The sequence below is a fragment of the Lutjanus erythropterus genome, chromosome 2 (assembly GCF_056507025.1).
Source record: "Lutjanus erythropterus isolate fLutEry1 chromosome 2, fLutEry1.hap2, whole genome shotgun sequence".
Taxonomy (NCBI): Eukaryota; Metazoa; Chordata; class Actinopteri; order Lutjaniformes; family Lutjanidae; genus Lutjanus; species Lutjanus erythropterus.
Genome location: NC_139318.1, coordinates 22,934,399 through 22,950,014, shown reverse-complemented (window position 1 = coordinate 22,950,014; position 15,616 = coordinate 22,934,399). Strand labels below are relative to the sequence as shown.

The 15,616-nt window shown below is 38.2% G+C and overlaps 2 protein-coding genes across 2 annotated transcripts; both read left to right on the top strand.

The window, feature by feature from the left end:
* Nucleotides 1-4,502: 4,502 nt before the first annotated feature.
* On the top strand, nucleotides 4,503-9,780 carry fkbp11 (FKBP prolyl isomerase 11). Its single transcript, XM_084733256.1, has 6 exons — nucleotides 4,503-4,616; nucleotides 4,718-4,780; nucleotides 7,010-7,097; nucleotides 7,241-7,274; nucleotides 7,444-7,514; nucleotides 9,529-9,780. Exons 1-6 carry the CDS (start codon nucleotides 4,518-4,520, stop codon nucleotides 9,735-9,737), a joined length of 564 nt encoding a protein of 187 aa, XP_084589382.1. The 5' UTR covers nucleotides 4,503-4,517; the 3' UTR covers nucleotides 9,738-9,780.
* Nucleotides 9,781-12,351: 2,571 nt separating this feature from the next.
* LOC146331579 (small ribosomal subunit protein eS26) lies at nucleotides 12,352-15,065 on the top strand. Its single transcript, XM_084733251.1, has 4 exons — nucleotides 12,352-12,497; nucleotides 14,253-14,430; nucleotides 14,549-14,679; nucleotides 14,972-15,065. Exons 1-4 carry the CDS (start codon nucleotides 12,495-12,497, stop codon nucleotides 15,005-15,007), a joined length of 348 nt encoding a protein of 115 aa, XP_084589377.1. The 5' UTR covers nucleotides 12,352-12,494; the 3' UTR covers nucleotides 15,008-15,065.
* Nucleotides 15,066-15,616: the final 551 nt, after the last annotated feature.

Below are 15,616 nucleotides of genomic sequence, written 5' to 3'. Positions count from 1 at the left end.
GTATAAAAGGTGTTTGTTTGCTGTCCTGACAGTGCAGGTGCCCTGAGAGTAGAACCTGCTGACTTTTACCATATCATGACATCACTGTAACTGCTTTGCATCATTGTCTTGTTAATGCATATTGTTGGTTAGTCTTTCTCACAAATATTTTTAAAAAGTCATGTCTTTGTCCTCATAAATATGATTGTACTTTCATTAAAGAAGAAGAAGATAGATATGTATATATTGGGTTGTTGCTGCTTGTTACAGTGCCGCCATTTTTGTTAAGTGGATATTCACCTGTGTCGAGTGAGTCAGGTAAGCAGGCAAACAAAACATTGAGAGAAACCCACAGACATTTCAAAACTTTTTGTATTGAAATACACTCAGTGTAAGCTGTGTGAATTACAACATGCAAGTTGCCTTCTGAAATAGATAAACATAGAGATTATTTACAGGTTTTCATGTAATGTTGATTATATACAGACTGCTATTATGTTATATTGATAATATGTTGTCTTTGATAATTGTGACTAAAGTTACAACAAGAATAGCTACAGATACATGTAAAGTAGATACAAATAGGAAAGTATTAAGTAATCTAATGAAACATGACAAGACAAGACAAGACGGCACCTCCTGTGGATTTTGGGAGGGTGTGGCCGTGGCATGGTGTGGAATTTTGATGTCTCGCCATAAAACACACAATCGCTATAACTTAAGTATAAATGATCTGATCTGCACCAAACTTCACATGTTTGATTACAGTCCCATCCTGAACGCATCTACATGATAATATACCACAATAGTCATAGTGCCACCTACTGGCAACAGGAAATGGCATGTTTTAAACTTTGACATGCTCCTCCAAGCAGGTTGAGCATATCCCACTCAAACCTGGTCAGAAAGACCTTGCTAATGCCATATTGTGAAGATCTTGACATATCGTCAAACAGCGTTGCCATGACGGCATAGCAAAGGTCAACGTTTGGCCAGAACACAGGAAGTTGCATTAGCTTACGTTTACTTGGTCGAATCTGCCTGAAACCTCACATGTTCAATAGTAGTCCAGGCCCGAATTTACGAGTTTGGTCGATGGGAGTCTCTTGGCTAAACCCAACACGAAGTCAGCCATTTTGAATTTTGTTGTCAATTTTGGCGTTGTACACGCATCAACAAACTCCTCCAGAAATCTGATTGACTTCAAAATCAGTTTGTGCCATGTAGAATACTTTGTGATCAAAAGTTATTAAAAGATTTGATCAGCGTTGATCAGTGTGGCTGTGGCAGGGCGTCACGTTTCGATGACTCGCCATGAGACACAAAATTGATATAACATTGCATTAAATGATGCAGTGACCACCAAACTTCACGTTTGATAAGAGTCTTACCCTGCATATTTCTACATGACAAATACAACATAGTCATAGCGCCACCTAGTGGAGACAGGCAGTGACATCGAATTTCTTGCTGCAGTGTCCAAAGCGCGGCGGCCAGCAGCTGTCAGGTGCCTGTTCTCACTGTGGCTGTCACAGCTCTCAGGTCAAAAGTCACCTTCACTGTGACATATTTATGGTCCAATCAATGGAGGGAGAACTTTTTTTTTGGGGGGGGGGGGTTCAGAAACCCTGTTGAAAACCATTGCCTCAAATCATGTGAATTGGTGGCTACATGTACATGCACACTAGTTTTCCACTAATATTCAGAATATGATAGTATCCTGAATTTGATAAAGTTTATGTAGACAGCATATTCTGACTGGATATTCTGCATTGGGCCTTACTCTAAATCGAGCATATTCTGATGAGGACATGTAAACATCAAATCTGATTAGGACATGTAAACGTAAACGTGTTTCATTTAGGATTTAGGATTTTTACAGCAGTTTGCTCAGTGCTATAAACAAATCAAATAGCCAGCACTTTGCAGGACTGGGGCAGAGATACTTGCAAAAAAGAAAATCTCACATTTGTAATTGGAGGAAGAAACACACCTACTTTCAGACAGGTGGCAGCCTTGGTGGTTTAGTGAGCAGACTCTTCAAATTATTTCTTGAATGTAAAGAAAAAAGGGCAGAACCACCACAGTCCACATTAAGTGCTCTGAAATATATTCTCCTATTTGGCGCCCAACCTTGCTGTGATGGTTGCAGCTATGGTTTTGGAGAAACAAATAAGTGATGATTCAGTTTAAGTGATTCTAATGTGCATGTGCTTACAAGTCACAGCAAGCAGGTAAATGTGAGGTGGACATCCTGCTGCTTTGTTGCTGGAGTGTTGCATACTTGTAGTTGAGAAATATACAAACAGTGTTTTTACAGTGTATTTCTTAACTTGCCAATGTAATGTCTCTGGTGCAATATTCACAGGAAATAGTCTGTTCAGAGTTAATCCAAATAATATTGCTCAAACTTGCAGCAGTTATAATGCTCACTATTTGGGTTAATTGTCCAGTTTATCAGTTATCATGTACTGTCATTGTTACGCATTGAATATGATATGAAATATCCATAAAATATGTCACTTAGGTAAAATATGTCACTTAGTCAGTTTCTCATCAGATTGCTCACTTATAGAAAAGGGATTCCTGAAGGAAAAAGGTTGGGAGCCAATACCCTAGAGGACTTTACCATGTTCACTTGCACACCATGGAGGTCACTTTAACACTTTTTATCCATCCTATGGGCATCCAAGAGGGCACTTTTGCAGTGTTTATTTATGTGTCTCCACTAGTATTTACAAGTATGCTTCATACTTGACTCGCTGTCATTTCTTGACCCTGTTAACAAGTCACTGAGAGTTTCTGCCTGACAGGATCTGTGACAGTCATACGTCACACTGAAACTAAAAATATGTGAAGACAGTGAGTCATAGGTGAAGAAAATCTTCAGTTTTGAGAACATCTCTCATTCTTACTAATTTAAATGATTATATAAGAATCATCTGTCTATGCATCAATCAGATTGTAGAAAAATCCAAATCCATATCTGGTATTAGCTGTGGGGTTGTTTGCAGAATGCTGCCTGACCATCAGATCTATTAAAAATCACACCTACACAGCCACTGATGAAACAGATCAGCAAAGTTAGTTTCATGTTTTTATTAGGGTTATTTTATATTTTCTATTATTTATATTTTATGTGTTTTGTTTTGCTTTCTGTATACAATTTAAAACATCAGAATCTGCATTTTATTTTATATGTGCACTATGAGTGAAACACACACTCCTGATGATTCACAAACTGAGCAGGAGTATGAAATAGGTTTGTAAGGCTCCTATGCTCAGAAAAAAATTTAAATATCTGGATTAACATGTAGTTACCACCAGGATAGTTTCCAAGTGTTCTGCAAAAATAGAAACAGACTTTTGTTTTGTCTAAAAGAATTTGAACTATATTAAAAAAAAAATTATTACATACTAAAGCAGTGATATGATTACTTTAAGATGAGCTTTTATTTGACATACAGTGATTTAAGATAATACAATTTAAGGTTTAGTTTTTCTAGTAAAGTTAATCAAAAAACTACTTACACGTTAATAGAGCATTGTACTATATAAATTCAAATTAAATACTTAATATAATTCAATATTTTTTCAGTGTTACAGTTGCAATTGACCACTGTTTCAGTTGCCACCACCAAGGAGGCAATTGTAACACTCAGCTTCTTGTTGTAAATAGTCTTTTCTTTACTTGTGAAAATATATCAACTCTATTATTTATTAATGCACACAAAAGATGACTAGTTTAAGTAGTATGCGAATAATGAAGAAAAATGTAAAAAAAAAAATGTTACAATTACTCCCGATTCTCCCAACTTTTACTCAAAGTAAGTATCTGAATAGTTCTTCCACCACTGGTCGTCATTACCAGTGGGCAAGTGGGCGACTTGCAGCGACGTGGCGTCTGTGCAGCAAGCTTGAGATGTCTGCCCCTGACAGCCTCCTGCAGGGAGCAGGAGACCCGGGCAGAAGCTGGTCGCGTGGAGAAGGGAAACCTTGATTTGCGAAACTCTCGCGAGACTTGTACGGTTTGTTTCTTCATTTCGGAATTTGTCCAAACCAATTACGTGTTATAATGTGACAATACTGTGATTAAGATCTGAGCAGGGGTAGGGACAGAAAACACCTGATTAGGTTTAGAATAAGATGAAAGTTTGGGTTAAAAGGATCACTCTCGCGAGGTTTTCCGGGGTTCCCTTCTAGAAACGAGAATCTGCTCCTGAACGCCCCCCAGCGGTTCTGCAGCGCGCTGTTTCCGCTTCCAGCCGTGGCGGCAGCAGGCTGCTGGGATGCTGCTGGGCTGTGGGAATGTTTGAGGCGGGCTCTTCAGGGACACCCAGGTGTTGGGACAACGTCCACGGGCCGCTAGTCCTTATCGCTACTGTACTATAACACATCAGCATTACTGCGCGCTGAGCCATTTTGGACACACTGACTGACTGGTGGACGAGTGAAGCTCGGCTCTCCGTCTGTCTCTGTGCAGAAGGAGGCTACACGGAAGTTGTTGGATGGCAGCGGCTCTTTTCCAGAAGTTTACCATGAAGACCAGCGTTATTCTGCTCCTGCTCGCCGCTCTCACCTGTGGAGTCGCACGGGGAGAGGAAAATGCGGCGGAGGAGCTGCAGGTGGAGACCCTGGTGAGTGACACACGTGTATTACTACGCCTCAGGAAAAAAACATCAGCTGTAACACAACAATAAATGTTACCAGTGTTTAACACAGTGAACTCTTCTCCAAGGTGAAACCAGAAACTTGCTCTGTACTTTCCTCAATGGGAGACACGCTGCGGATCCACTACACGGTGAGACACATGTTTATTATCAGCTCTATTTTAATGTGAATGCAGTCTGCTGTGTGTGTGCTTTATAATAATGTGTGTGGACAACGGTCCAGCTGCTGACGACTGCAGTTGTTGTCTATGTGGCACCGTCTGTATGAACCATGTGGACACACACCGTTTGCACGCTGACGCTGAATATGAAGAGAAAACGGCCGACAGAAAACCAGGCCCACTGACCGAACATGAGACAGGTCGTGGTTTAGTGTCAGTGTGGCTCATTTGGGTTTTATCTCGTGTGTGTGAAGAGGATCGTCTCTGGTTTTACTATGGAGTGATGGGGCGGTGCAACACGTCAGCAATAACAGCTCTGTGTGTGTCTGAGTGGAGCAGCACTTCATCCAGACATAACTGTGTGTACAGTACTGTGGGCTCCCGGGTCTCCCTCCTCACACTTGTTGATTTATTAAAAATCTTTTATTGTTGTTTTTAATTTTCCAACTAATATACATGCACTTTTTCCATCATATATTTTTGAATAGCATATAAAAATTAAATGTGGCAAGTAAGGCCTTAACCAATATCAGGGTGTAAAGAAAATTCAGATATCAACAGATTGGCCCATAATTTGTATACAGGATATAATATACAGAATGTAGAATACATCAATACATATTTTTCAATTATCCCTCAAAAGCAGCGAACACTTGACAAAGTTGGCAAAGATACACAGAGGAGGGAGGATATTTTACAGTTTAACAATAAACATTATTGTCCAAGATGACATGAGGGCATAGAAATGGTAAGCTTTTATAAGTATTTTTAATAATTATGAATAACCATAAACTTTTTAAAAGGAAAACAAAAAATGAGCAAAATATATGTATATATTAAACTTGAATTAAGGAAAAAAAAGATCAAATATACATAAAATGCTACACATAAAGCTAACAAATAAAAACAATCTGCATTATGTTTTGTTTAAAAAAAAGTTTCAAATAAGTGTATATCAGACAACATAAATGCCAACAGACTGATAAAGCTGTGTTCAGTCAATATCAGACCAATAATATTGTTTGACTGATAGTTTGGTCAAACTCCAGTGCCAAACAACAAAACAAAGAGACAAAACAAACAAACAAAAACCAAATAAATAAATAATCTTTCTTTCTATCTATCCACCCACTTTTCTATCTTCTTACAACACTTTTTACCTAATCAAAACAAAGTTGTTAATTGGAAATTACTTAACGTCCTTGCTCTATTTATACAAGGTAGAAATTAAATATTTTATTATTAGTTATTTTAGTATATGTTAGTCTGGCTTTCCAATATGTTATATTTCCATGCAAAATAATTAGTTAATATTTTTCTTGTCTTCTGCATAAAGAAAAAGGACATACAGAATGTTACTTTTGGCTGGAAATAGCCTACAGTGGATGCAGGAACTTTATTTATACAGACACACACACACACACACACACACACACACACTTCTCTCCCTCTCTCTCTCTCTCTCTCTCTCTCTCTCTCTCTCTCAGAGAGTTGTTTCTGATTGACAATTTACCCTGAACGATTTAGCGCGTTGTTGAAAATGATGTATGATGATGCATGTATAGACAAATATACGGTGTGTTGTCTGCTACAGGTGTTAAAGTCGTCAAGGCCATTAGTTTTACATCTATGCACTCTGTATATAACTTAAAATATAAGCCACAGTTCCGATATGTGTTAGACAGTTTGTAAAATGTACTTATTGGAGTCTCTCTTACATGTCAGTGTATGAAGCTGCAGCTGTCGGTTAGCTTAGCTTAGCACAGAGACTGGAAACGGGGGAAAACACCTAGCTTGGTTTTGTCCAAAAATAAGTAAAATTTGTCTTCTAGCACCTCTTAAAGCTCACTAATTTATGGGTTAGATCTTTAAATCAGTATGAAGAAATCTGAATGTTGGCAGGTATTTTTTAAACTTTAGTTGGACAGAACCAGGCTAGCTGTTTCCTCCTGTTTCCAGTCTTTGTGCTAAGCTAAGCTAATCTTCTCTTGGCAAGAAAGCAGCTCTGCCCAAACTACTCCAAAGAGATGCACAATTAGCGTATTTTTTTAATTGATCAGAAATCCTAATATATAGGTTGTCCACAATTTCTAAAGGCCTCTGTTGCTATGGAAATAAGCCAAACCCTCCTCTATGCATTAAGAACAAAAATGACTCAAATTTAAATAAACTAACTCTCATGTCATCATGTCATTTCAGGGTAAACTGATAGACGGGAAGGTGATTGACTCATCTCTCTCCATGGACCCTCTTGTTGTCGAGCTGGGGAAGAGGACGGTCATTGCTGGTAAATTAGCAATAAATCCTTTTGTGTTGCTCAATCAGTGACATGTTTGAGAGATAACTGCAGCCTGTTGTGTGTGTGTGTGTGTGTGTGAGGGAATGTGCTTTCCTTGCTGATTGACTCTCTCTGTGTGATTTCCTTATCAGGTCTGGAACAAAGCTTGGTTGGTGTGTGTGAAGGGTAAGTGAAAAGTAAAGGTCCACTGGGAAGAATAAAGCTTGGCAACAGATTACTTTTCTGTTTGAATTCATGAATTTATTAAAAAAAAAAAAATGCCACAGGTAATAGTTTTGTGATATAATCTGAAATGCTTCCTCAGTAAATGTTTCTCTTTCTGTCCTTCATTCAGACAAAAAATCAAAGCCACTATTCCCTCTCACCTTGCATATGGAAAGAAAGGTTACCCTCCTACCATTCCAGGTACTGAGCAGTGTTTGCACTTCACTGCACCACTCTACACAACTTCACAACCACGATCACATACATTACCACAATCAAGCTTGTGTTCTATATAGCCAAGAAATCCCATGAAAAGATCAAAACCAACAAGGTGTTAGTTAAAATCTGAACTAAATCAGCCACAGTGCACTGAGTGACTCTACCTGGTAGCCTAAATGGTGCTAATCAAAGTTACACAGTATTGCCAAGCGTATTAATTCCTGCAGTTTGGCCATTTCTTTTTCAAACATAGCTTTATCGTTACCTTGAGGGGAGGTCTATTACGTTAGTTTACATACAACAACAGTACAAACATACACAGACCCACTGGTGAGGACCACAGAGCAGAACTAATTTCTGTATAACAACAAAGCTAATGCTAGCTTAGCCAGCGCTGCAGTATGACCTTCCTCAAAAAACGACATGGAAAAACAGTTGCTGGCATCTGATGTTCACTCAGTTTCTCTTGACTGTCCCTCAGTATTTCAGTGTTAGTCCAATGTTGCCCCAGCCTGTGGGAATAGTGACATTAACCATGCAACACATGAAGGCCAAGTTTAACCAAATTACCTACAGAATAAAGAGTAATACAACATAAAACATGGCAAAAAATGCAACTTTTGAGTGATTACCCACTTATCTCCTCTGTCATCTGAGGCTGGGGGTCAATGTAGCGATGCACCGACTGTAATTTCCAATTTCTGAAAGTCTAACCGGCCAATTCTGATTTTGGCTGATTCTGATTTCCTGCCTTTATAAGAATTATAATTGACAGCATACACAAACATTTCTGTAACTTTTCTTTAATGGAAAATTAGATTGTATGTTCATAGTGAAACTATTAAATAACTTTTCCATTTTCTCCAAGAGTGTTCCAAGTTACGGTCAGGTCTTATTATATTAATAAAATTGCGTACCAGAGGGCGCATGATCTCACATAAACAAGACAGACAATGGTGCAATAGTTTGCTGTAGTAATGTTTTGCAGTGAGAAAAAACAAAAGCAGAAGCCTAAATGGGTCAGGATGAGAAAATGTTTGGGGAGATGCGATCGACATGGCTTGTCTGGTGAGATTTTAACTGTCAGCCTATCAACATTAGTATGCTGGCAGCTAACATTAGCTGGAAAGTTTACCATTCTTTGGCAACACTGCTTCCATCTCCTTGTTGACTTGTCTCTCTGTTCTTTATTCTGCTCCTGTAGTCCATCAGACGGCATGTTTGTATTGCTGTTTGCTGTTGAATATGGGGGTGGCATTACTGTTGCTGTGACATGAACCATCTTGCAGAGCCAGCATGTGAATTTTACTGGTGCAGAATCGGGTATCTGACACTGACTGAACAGTCACCAGTCATGGCCAGTCATCCCTAGAAGTAAATGTTCAGTAAATACGCTGTCACTCAAAAATATAATACATCAGGTCTGCATATGTCCCTTCCCCGAAAATAATGGATTAGAAGGCACTTCTCTTCCCATGAAAGTAACACCAGCACCTGTCCAACCAATGAGAATTTACTCTGACAAGAGAATAACTAACTAACCATAAGTTGTCAACCCTAGTGTTAGTCCGTCTCTAAATTTGTAATGACTTATTCGGTCGCACTCCGCCCGAAGCCAACTGGGTCTTAGTGAGGACAGAAACCTTTTAAGGACTGGTCACAAAATATAGCTTCATTTCTGTAAAAAAAAAAAAAAAAAAAAAAAAAAAAAAGAAGCGTCTAATTTCCTAAAGCAGGGAGACACTGCAGTTTGAGCAGATGCATCTTTAAATTGTGTAAATAATGCATTTGTTGGGGCCTATTCTCAGTTTGGGTTTAATATGCACTAGTGCTGCATTTTCAACAGCAGGATGGTGTGTGATGACTCAGTGCAGAGTTATTGTAATGTCCTCATGTGTTCACATATGCATGTAATATAAATGGATGGGAAGAAAAACCCAGATCAACACCTAATGTGACAAAACATTGAACATGAATTTGATCTACCCTACTGCAGGTGATGCTGCTCTTGAGTTCGAGGTAGAGGTGGTCTCTGTGATGCAGCAGACGCAGTGGCAGAAAATGGTCAACAACGTGTTTCCCCTCGTGTGTTTGGCTCTGGTGCCCACTCTGCTTGGCCTGGTGGGACTTTACCTCTACAAAAAGGCCAATGCCGAGAAGCCGAGCAAAAAGAGGGCAAAGGACAAGAAGAGCAAGAAGAAATAAGAACAAAAGCACAGAACTATTTAAATAAATTTTTTTAATTGTATTTTTTGTGTTCTTTGTGTTTATTTAGTATTAAAACTTGCTGTTGATATGTGCGGAATTAAGGTCTTTTGAAAGAACAGCAGCTGGCTTTTAAGTTCAGTGTTTAGAGTGTGTGTTGTACATTTAAAAACGTCAGTAATAATGATGTTTGCACTGTCTGCAGGTTGCAGGTCAGTGAGTGGGCTGGGACTCATGAGCAGGTGTTAACCAAGTGCAGTCTCAGTCCTATCTGCAGATTCATGAACTTGGAGCTGATGGTTTTTTGATCTGATTGCCTGTATCCAACACATTATTATAGTAAATGGCTGCATTTATATGGTTCTTTAATCAAAAGGACTTTACAATTTGCTTGCCTTCACACACACACACACACACACACACACACACACACACACACACACACACACACACACACACATGCAGCCATGGCAGTGAGCTATCAGGGAAAGTGCTGGCCTCACCAGCAGAGGCAATTTGTAGTTCAGTATCTTGCCCTATGTCAGGAGGAGCAGGGGATCAAATCACCAACACTGACTATACCTGCTGAGCCTCAGGATTGTGCCACCACAACTGCAATAAATAAATCAACTCATTAAAGGCAGAGATTAGGCTAACAATGTATCAAGAATAATTAAAGCTAGAGTGGTGCTATACATGACAGAATTACAGAATGACACACTGTCTTTGCTCTATGAGGAAAAAAACATTTCCCTTTTCCCTTTTTCCCTTTTTAATAGAGACAGCACAAGCAGAGAGAAAAAAATGAAATAGCAACAGGACATTGTATTCAATTCCAAGGACACTTAAATGTTAGAACAGCCTGCAGAACACTTGACTGACATTTTCTTTGCATGTTTTGTATGTGAATGTATTGAATAGCAGCTTGTGCAAAGAATAACTCTGTAAAGGGTAAGCAATTTACAAAGGTACCACTCAGCCTTATATAGAAACATGACTACCAAAAGATGATGGGGACATTATCTGAAGGACTGAACTTAGACTCTGCCTCCCATTACAGAGGAAGACCAACAGGAAACTCTGAAAAAATAACTGAATAAATTAGCTGTAATGCTGACTGGTTACAGATTCTTCTGGGAGATTACACCTGCTTGTCTGCATCTAATGCAGCTGTTCCTTATTGTATGTCTCTTGAGCTCTACGTTGTCACAGTCATCTGATGATCTGAGGCTTTACTGCAACTCCACAGAACCTTTTACACCTGATGCCACAGGTGCTAAACCGTGATCTAGCACTGGATTCACAGTGCATCTCTGTAGCCTAACAGAAGAAGGAGATATCAGAGACTCAAGTTAGAAGGGTTGGAACAAAGAAGTCTGTTCCCATTTGTAAAAATCTGTAGTCAAATTGAGTATTCTATTGTACCTAGAAATGTTTGAAGTCATATCCTCCAAATAGATAAACTTTCTGTTGTATGGCAATCAACTGGTCTCTTAAAGAAGGAAGACACAGTGGATAGTATTTGTACCCACGGGAAACAGCACACAGGATCCAACACAGCGCCGTTCCACTGAACAACCTGAAGCTGAATGTAGCTGTTTGAAGAAACTCTAGTATTGTACTTCTAGAATCCTATTGTGCAAATGTAAAATATATTTAAAAGGCTACCACAGTTTTTGAATGTGTGTTCTAAATACTACCAGTTACATAGATGACTTCCAGCATTTTAGAAGACATACCCATGAAGTTTTTTTCTACCATCCAGGCAGCCTTTGATTCCCACAATGAATGAAAATCTCAGTTGAGTTACGTAGTTTATTAATTGCAGTGATATAATTTCTGTTTAATTTTTTTGTGGAACTTCCATGGTTTTATGGACTTCTGTGATACGTCCATATTAACAACTATATTACTACAAAGTTAAACTTACTCAGGTTATCTGACTCAAGTCTGCAACTGAATTTACTAAATACATTGTAGTTAAAATGAATAGCTGCCTCAAAAGTAGGAAAAAATATTTTTAAAAATAAATGTTACAGCATCCTTTGTAAAAATGACTGGCTGCAATGTAACGTTCACAAAATTCAGCTATAAATACTGTCTCCTACTTGTGTGTACAATTCAAACATGAATGAAAAAGGAAATCATCTGCCAAAGTGAAACATAGGTGACCAATAACACACAGCAGGTTGATTATTTTTTTTAAATCACATTTCAGTCACAGCCATAACAATATCCCTTATATTCATAATATTTTAATTTCTTCTCGGTCATGATTTTTCCCTCCGTTTATCTATATTAAATAACTAACATGTACAAAACTTGTTAAAAGGAGAGCACAAGAAAAGAAAAAAACATACTATCTGATTTGATTTGATAAACAGTCTATGATCTATCCTGTTGATTTTACCTAGAAAGCTGGAGTAAATGGTTGCTCGGGGGAACTGCTTTTTTCGTGCGGAGTATTGCAGAACCTGAGAACTCCGCTCACTCTGGTGACGCTTTGACAAATCTTAAGTACACTGATATCCCTCCGCGAATAAAATATTATTTGGTTTTAGTTTTTTTTGGAAATTCTGTTTTTAATTTGTACGTTGTTTAAACTACTGATACAACACATAATTTAATAAAATACATAAAATAAAATGGGGCATGGGCGAGCTTTTTTGAATAAAAATATTTGGAGGGCGGAGCGGAAAGAACACTACTTCTCGCGGTTCAACCTCTTCCGGTCCTCTTTCCAGCTTCCCGTGCAACATGGTGAGTGTGTTTCACCGTCGACCGTGTGGCGAAATCGGAATAAACTTGCATTTAATTCGAAAAATCACACATAGATTTTCCTTATTTCGTTTTTTAATCATATAGTTAAGCCACAGTGCAGGAAACAGTCACTGGATGTCACTCGGTGTGATAAAAAAAATTAGTCTGGGCCTAATGCTAGCTATTAGCATGCTAACCGTTTTGTGCATGTGTTCTGTGAACTAGGAAAGAGTAATGCTACTGATGTATGTGCGGAGAAACGGTGAGACCTAGATTCAGTACATCTTAGTTTGCCTTAAGGATGTGTAGTAATGATCCAATTAAATAAAATGGTATCATTTAAAAGTGCTCCTCTTTAAGGGCTGTATTGCTGTAGCAGCCGGTTCGAGACACCGCTGTCATCTCATGCATTTGATGAGCTATATAAAAGCTGGGTGTAGAGAATTCACAAAAACTAATATCAGTCACTAACAAATACTGATGAAACACTTCAAATTATCCATATTTTGCATTGGTATTGTGAACTGTATTGCAGTGAAGTTTGTCTTTTGAAGTCTTGAACTGCCAATTCTAGTACTGTATGTTGAAAGGGCAGTATTCAAAGTTATTATAGTAATAGTTCAGGAGTATAACAATTTTATGAGTTAATTACCTAAATTGTTCATTTATGTAATTTCAAAGCATGTGGAAAAACAGTGGAGGAAGTCTCAGTGGTCAGTAAAAATGACAATCGCTGTTTAATAACTTGTATAATTAAGTTCTGCAAGGATATCACTACAACGCTGCTTTGACATGTTTTGACACGTTGTTCTACAACCTAGAGCAGAAAGATGTATTAAAATACTCATGTTGAGAGAATTTTGCCAAATTGCAATATGATATGCAATATAATCATAATTATAGTGGGAACTGTAATTTACTTTTTTCTCCCTCCTGCCTGTACCAAACAAGCATGTTTCCTTATGCTTGAAGAATGTCATTTAGGCCAGGGCATCCTTGTAGCAGCCCAATACTTCATTTAATGTTATGACACATTTTACCATGCAGACCCCACAATTTTGATATTGCACTTGGCCATATTGCAAGTACGATATATCGGTTAATTGTTCAGCCCTACTACAAATCTTTGTTTTAACTGAAGAAGTTAACTACTCAAATGTTAAATGTTTAAACTAGTGCTACAATATATGGTTAAATCAGATTCCAATATAACTATCAATTAGTTGGAATAATTGTCAGTTTTTTCTTTGTTTTTACAGAATTTTTTTTAATCATAATGTGTCATTTGTTGTTCTGTACCTGTACATTTTCTTACATTTAGTGAACAAGATTTTTAGGCCAGGTCATCTCTTCAGCACTACAGTACTCGATTATAATGCTGTTTGGTCACATTTTTCCCTTAATCAAAGAAATGCAGCTTTGGAGATATGGATCTTACAATTGGCCATATTGCAATAATTTAATTGTGCTCCACTAGATTGAGATGTGGAAAAATTAATTATATAGTTAGGCCATAGATATCGACACAATAGTGTTTTGATGTGTGCTGTAAACGTGTTTTTCTACAAACCTTTGTTGTTATAACCGTAGGAGTTCAACTACTCAAATGTGTAAACACAAGCTGGCAGGAACCTTTCCTGAATGTCTTAAATTGACAAGACTGATGCCACACTATGTTAATATTGTGGTTTGGTGCCGAAGTGTAGTTGTCAGACGGTAATTTGTATGTTTCCAACTGTGATAACTGCTTTACAGACCAAGAAGAGAAGGAATAACGGTCGTGCTAAGAAGGGCCGTGGGCACGTGCAGCCCATCCGCTGCACCAACTGTGCCCGTTGTGTCCCCAAGGACAAGGCCATCAAGAAGTTTGTCATCAGGAACATAGTGGAGGCGGCGGCCGTGAGGGATATCACAGAGGCCAGTGTCTTTGACTGTGAGTGTACTTGCTTTGATTGTCACATCATGCAGCATCATCACAAGATGTCTTTAGTATTTTGATCCTGGTAGCGTCTCCTCATCAGTGCCTTCTCCCCACTGTGCTCACTCCGCAGCTTACGTTCTGCCCAAGCTCTATGTGAAGCTGCACTACTGTGTCAGCTGTGCCATCCACAGCAAGGTGGTGAGGAACCGCTCCTGTGAGGCCAGGAAAGACCGCACACCACCACCCAGATTCAGGCCTGCTGTGAGTACCATTTATAGCAGTGTACTATGTCTCCTGTCAGATCTGATCAGTGAAGATTTACAGTCTAGAAAATTATTTCAAAGCATAGCAGGAAAAGAACAGATGTAACTAATATTAATGATGGGTTTGTCAACTTTTTAAATGAGTTAGTAAGCAGTATGTTGAAAGAAACACCTGAACACAATGCAGCCTTAACTGTTATTTGTTACACCAGTGTTTAACAAGTCACATCACTATCAGTGATAAAGGTTGATCAAATATTATTCTAAATTTGCATTTTTTATTTTTACAGGCTGGTGCACCAAGAGCTCAACAGAAGCCCATGTAAAGCAGAATTTGAAGATGCTGTACACTTGAAAAATAAATTGGAAAAATCTTTACAAAAACTTGAATGTGTGAAGCTCATTATTCTTACAGGGTTCAGATGGGTGCTGGAAATCCTTGGAATACACTTGAATTTTAATGTAGTGTTTTCAACTTTTGAAAAGTGCTTGGATTTTGTATGTAGTGCTTGAAATTATAATCGCATCACTTAAACAACAAATTTATTTTGGATAAACAAATAATTTGAATTTGATTAGGTTGTTGAAGGGTTGGAACATTATAATATGTATAAATATCTAATTTACCATGTCCGTAAGGTGCTGGAAAAGCTTGAATAAACATTGAAAGTGTTTGGATTTGACTTAGGAAAAGGTGTAGGAATCCTATTCACTAACTGTGTTGTAGTTTTAGGAAAGACAGGCCTGTCAAATATTTTATTTGGAATAGACTTTCTTACAGTACAAAACTTACAGTAGTTTAAGATCAAATTATGCAAATGCATAATTACATACGATACATTTAAAAAGGCTCTGCAGTTATTTAAAGCGATATCGGACCATTTACAGGAGTGTGGAGTTTAACAAAGAGAACTGAAGGGAACAAACAGTGCAAG

Coding starts and splice junctions, on each gene's coding strand:
- fkbp11 (XM_084733256.1), top strand. CDS start 4,518: ATGAAGACCAGCGTTATTCTGCTCCTGCTCGCCGCTCTCACCTGTGGA. Junction 7,275..7,443: donor TTGGTTGGTGTGTGTGAAGG/GTAAGTGAAAAG, acceptor TCCTTCATTCAG/ACAAAAAATCAAAGCCACTA. Junction 7,515..9,528: donor TTACCCTCCTACCATTCCAG/GTACTGAGCAGT, acceptor ACCCTACTGCAG/GTGATGCTGCTCTTGAGTTC.
- LOC146331579 (XM_084733251.1), top strand. Junction 14,431..14,548: donor AGAGGCCAGTGTCTTTGACT/GTGAGTGTACTT, acceptor CTCACTCCGCAG/CTTACGTTCTGCCCAAGCTC. Junction 14,680..14,971: donor CACCCAGATTCAGGCCTGCT/GTGAGTACCATT, acceptor TTATTTTTACAG/GCTGGTGCACCAAGAGCTCA.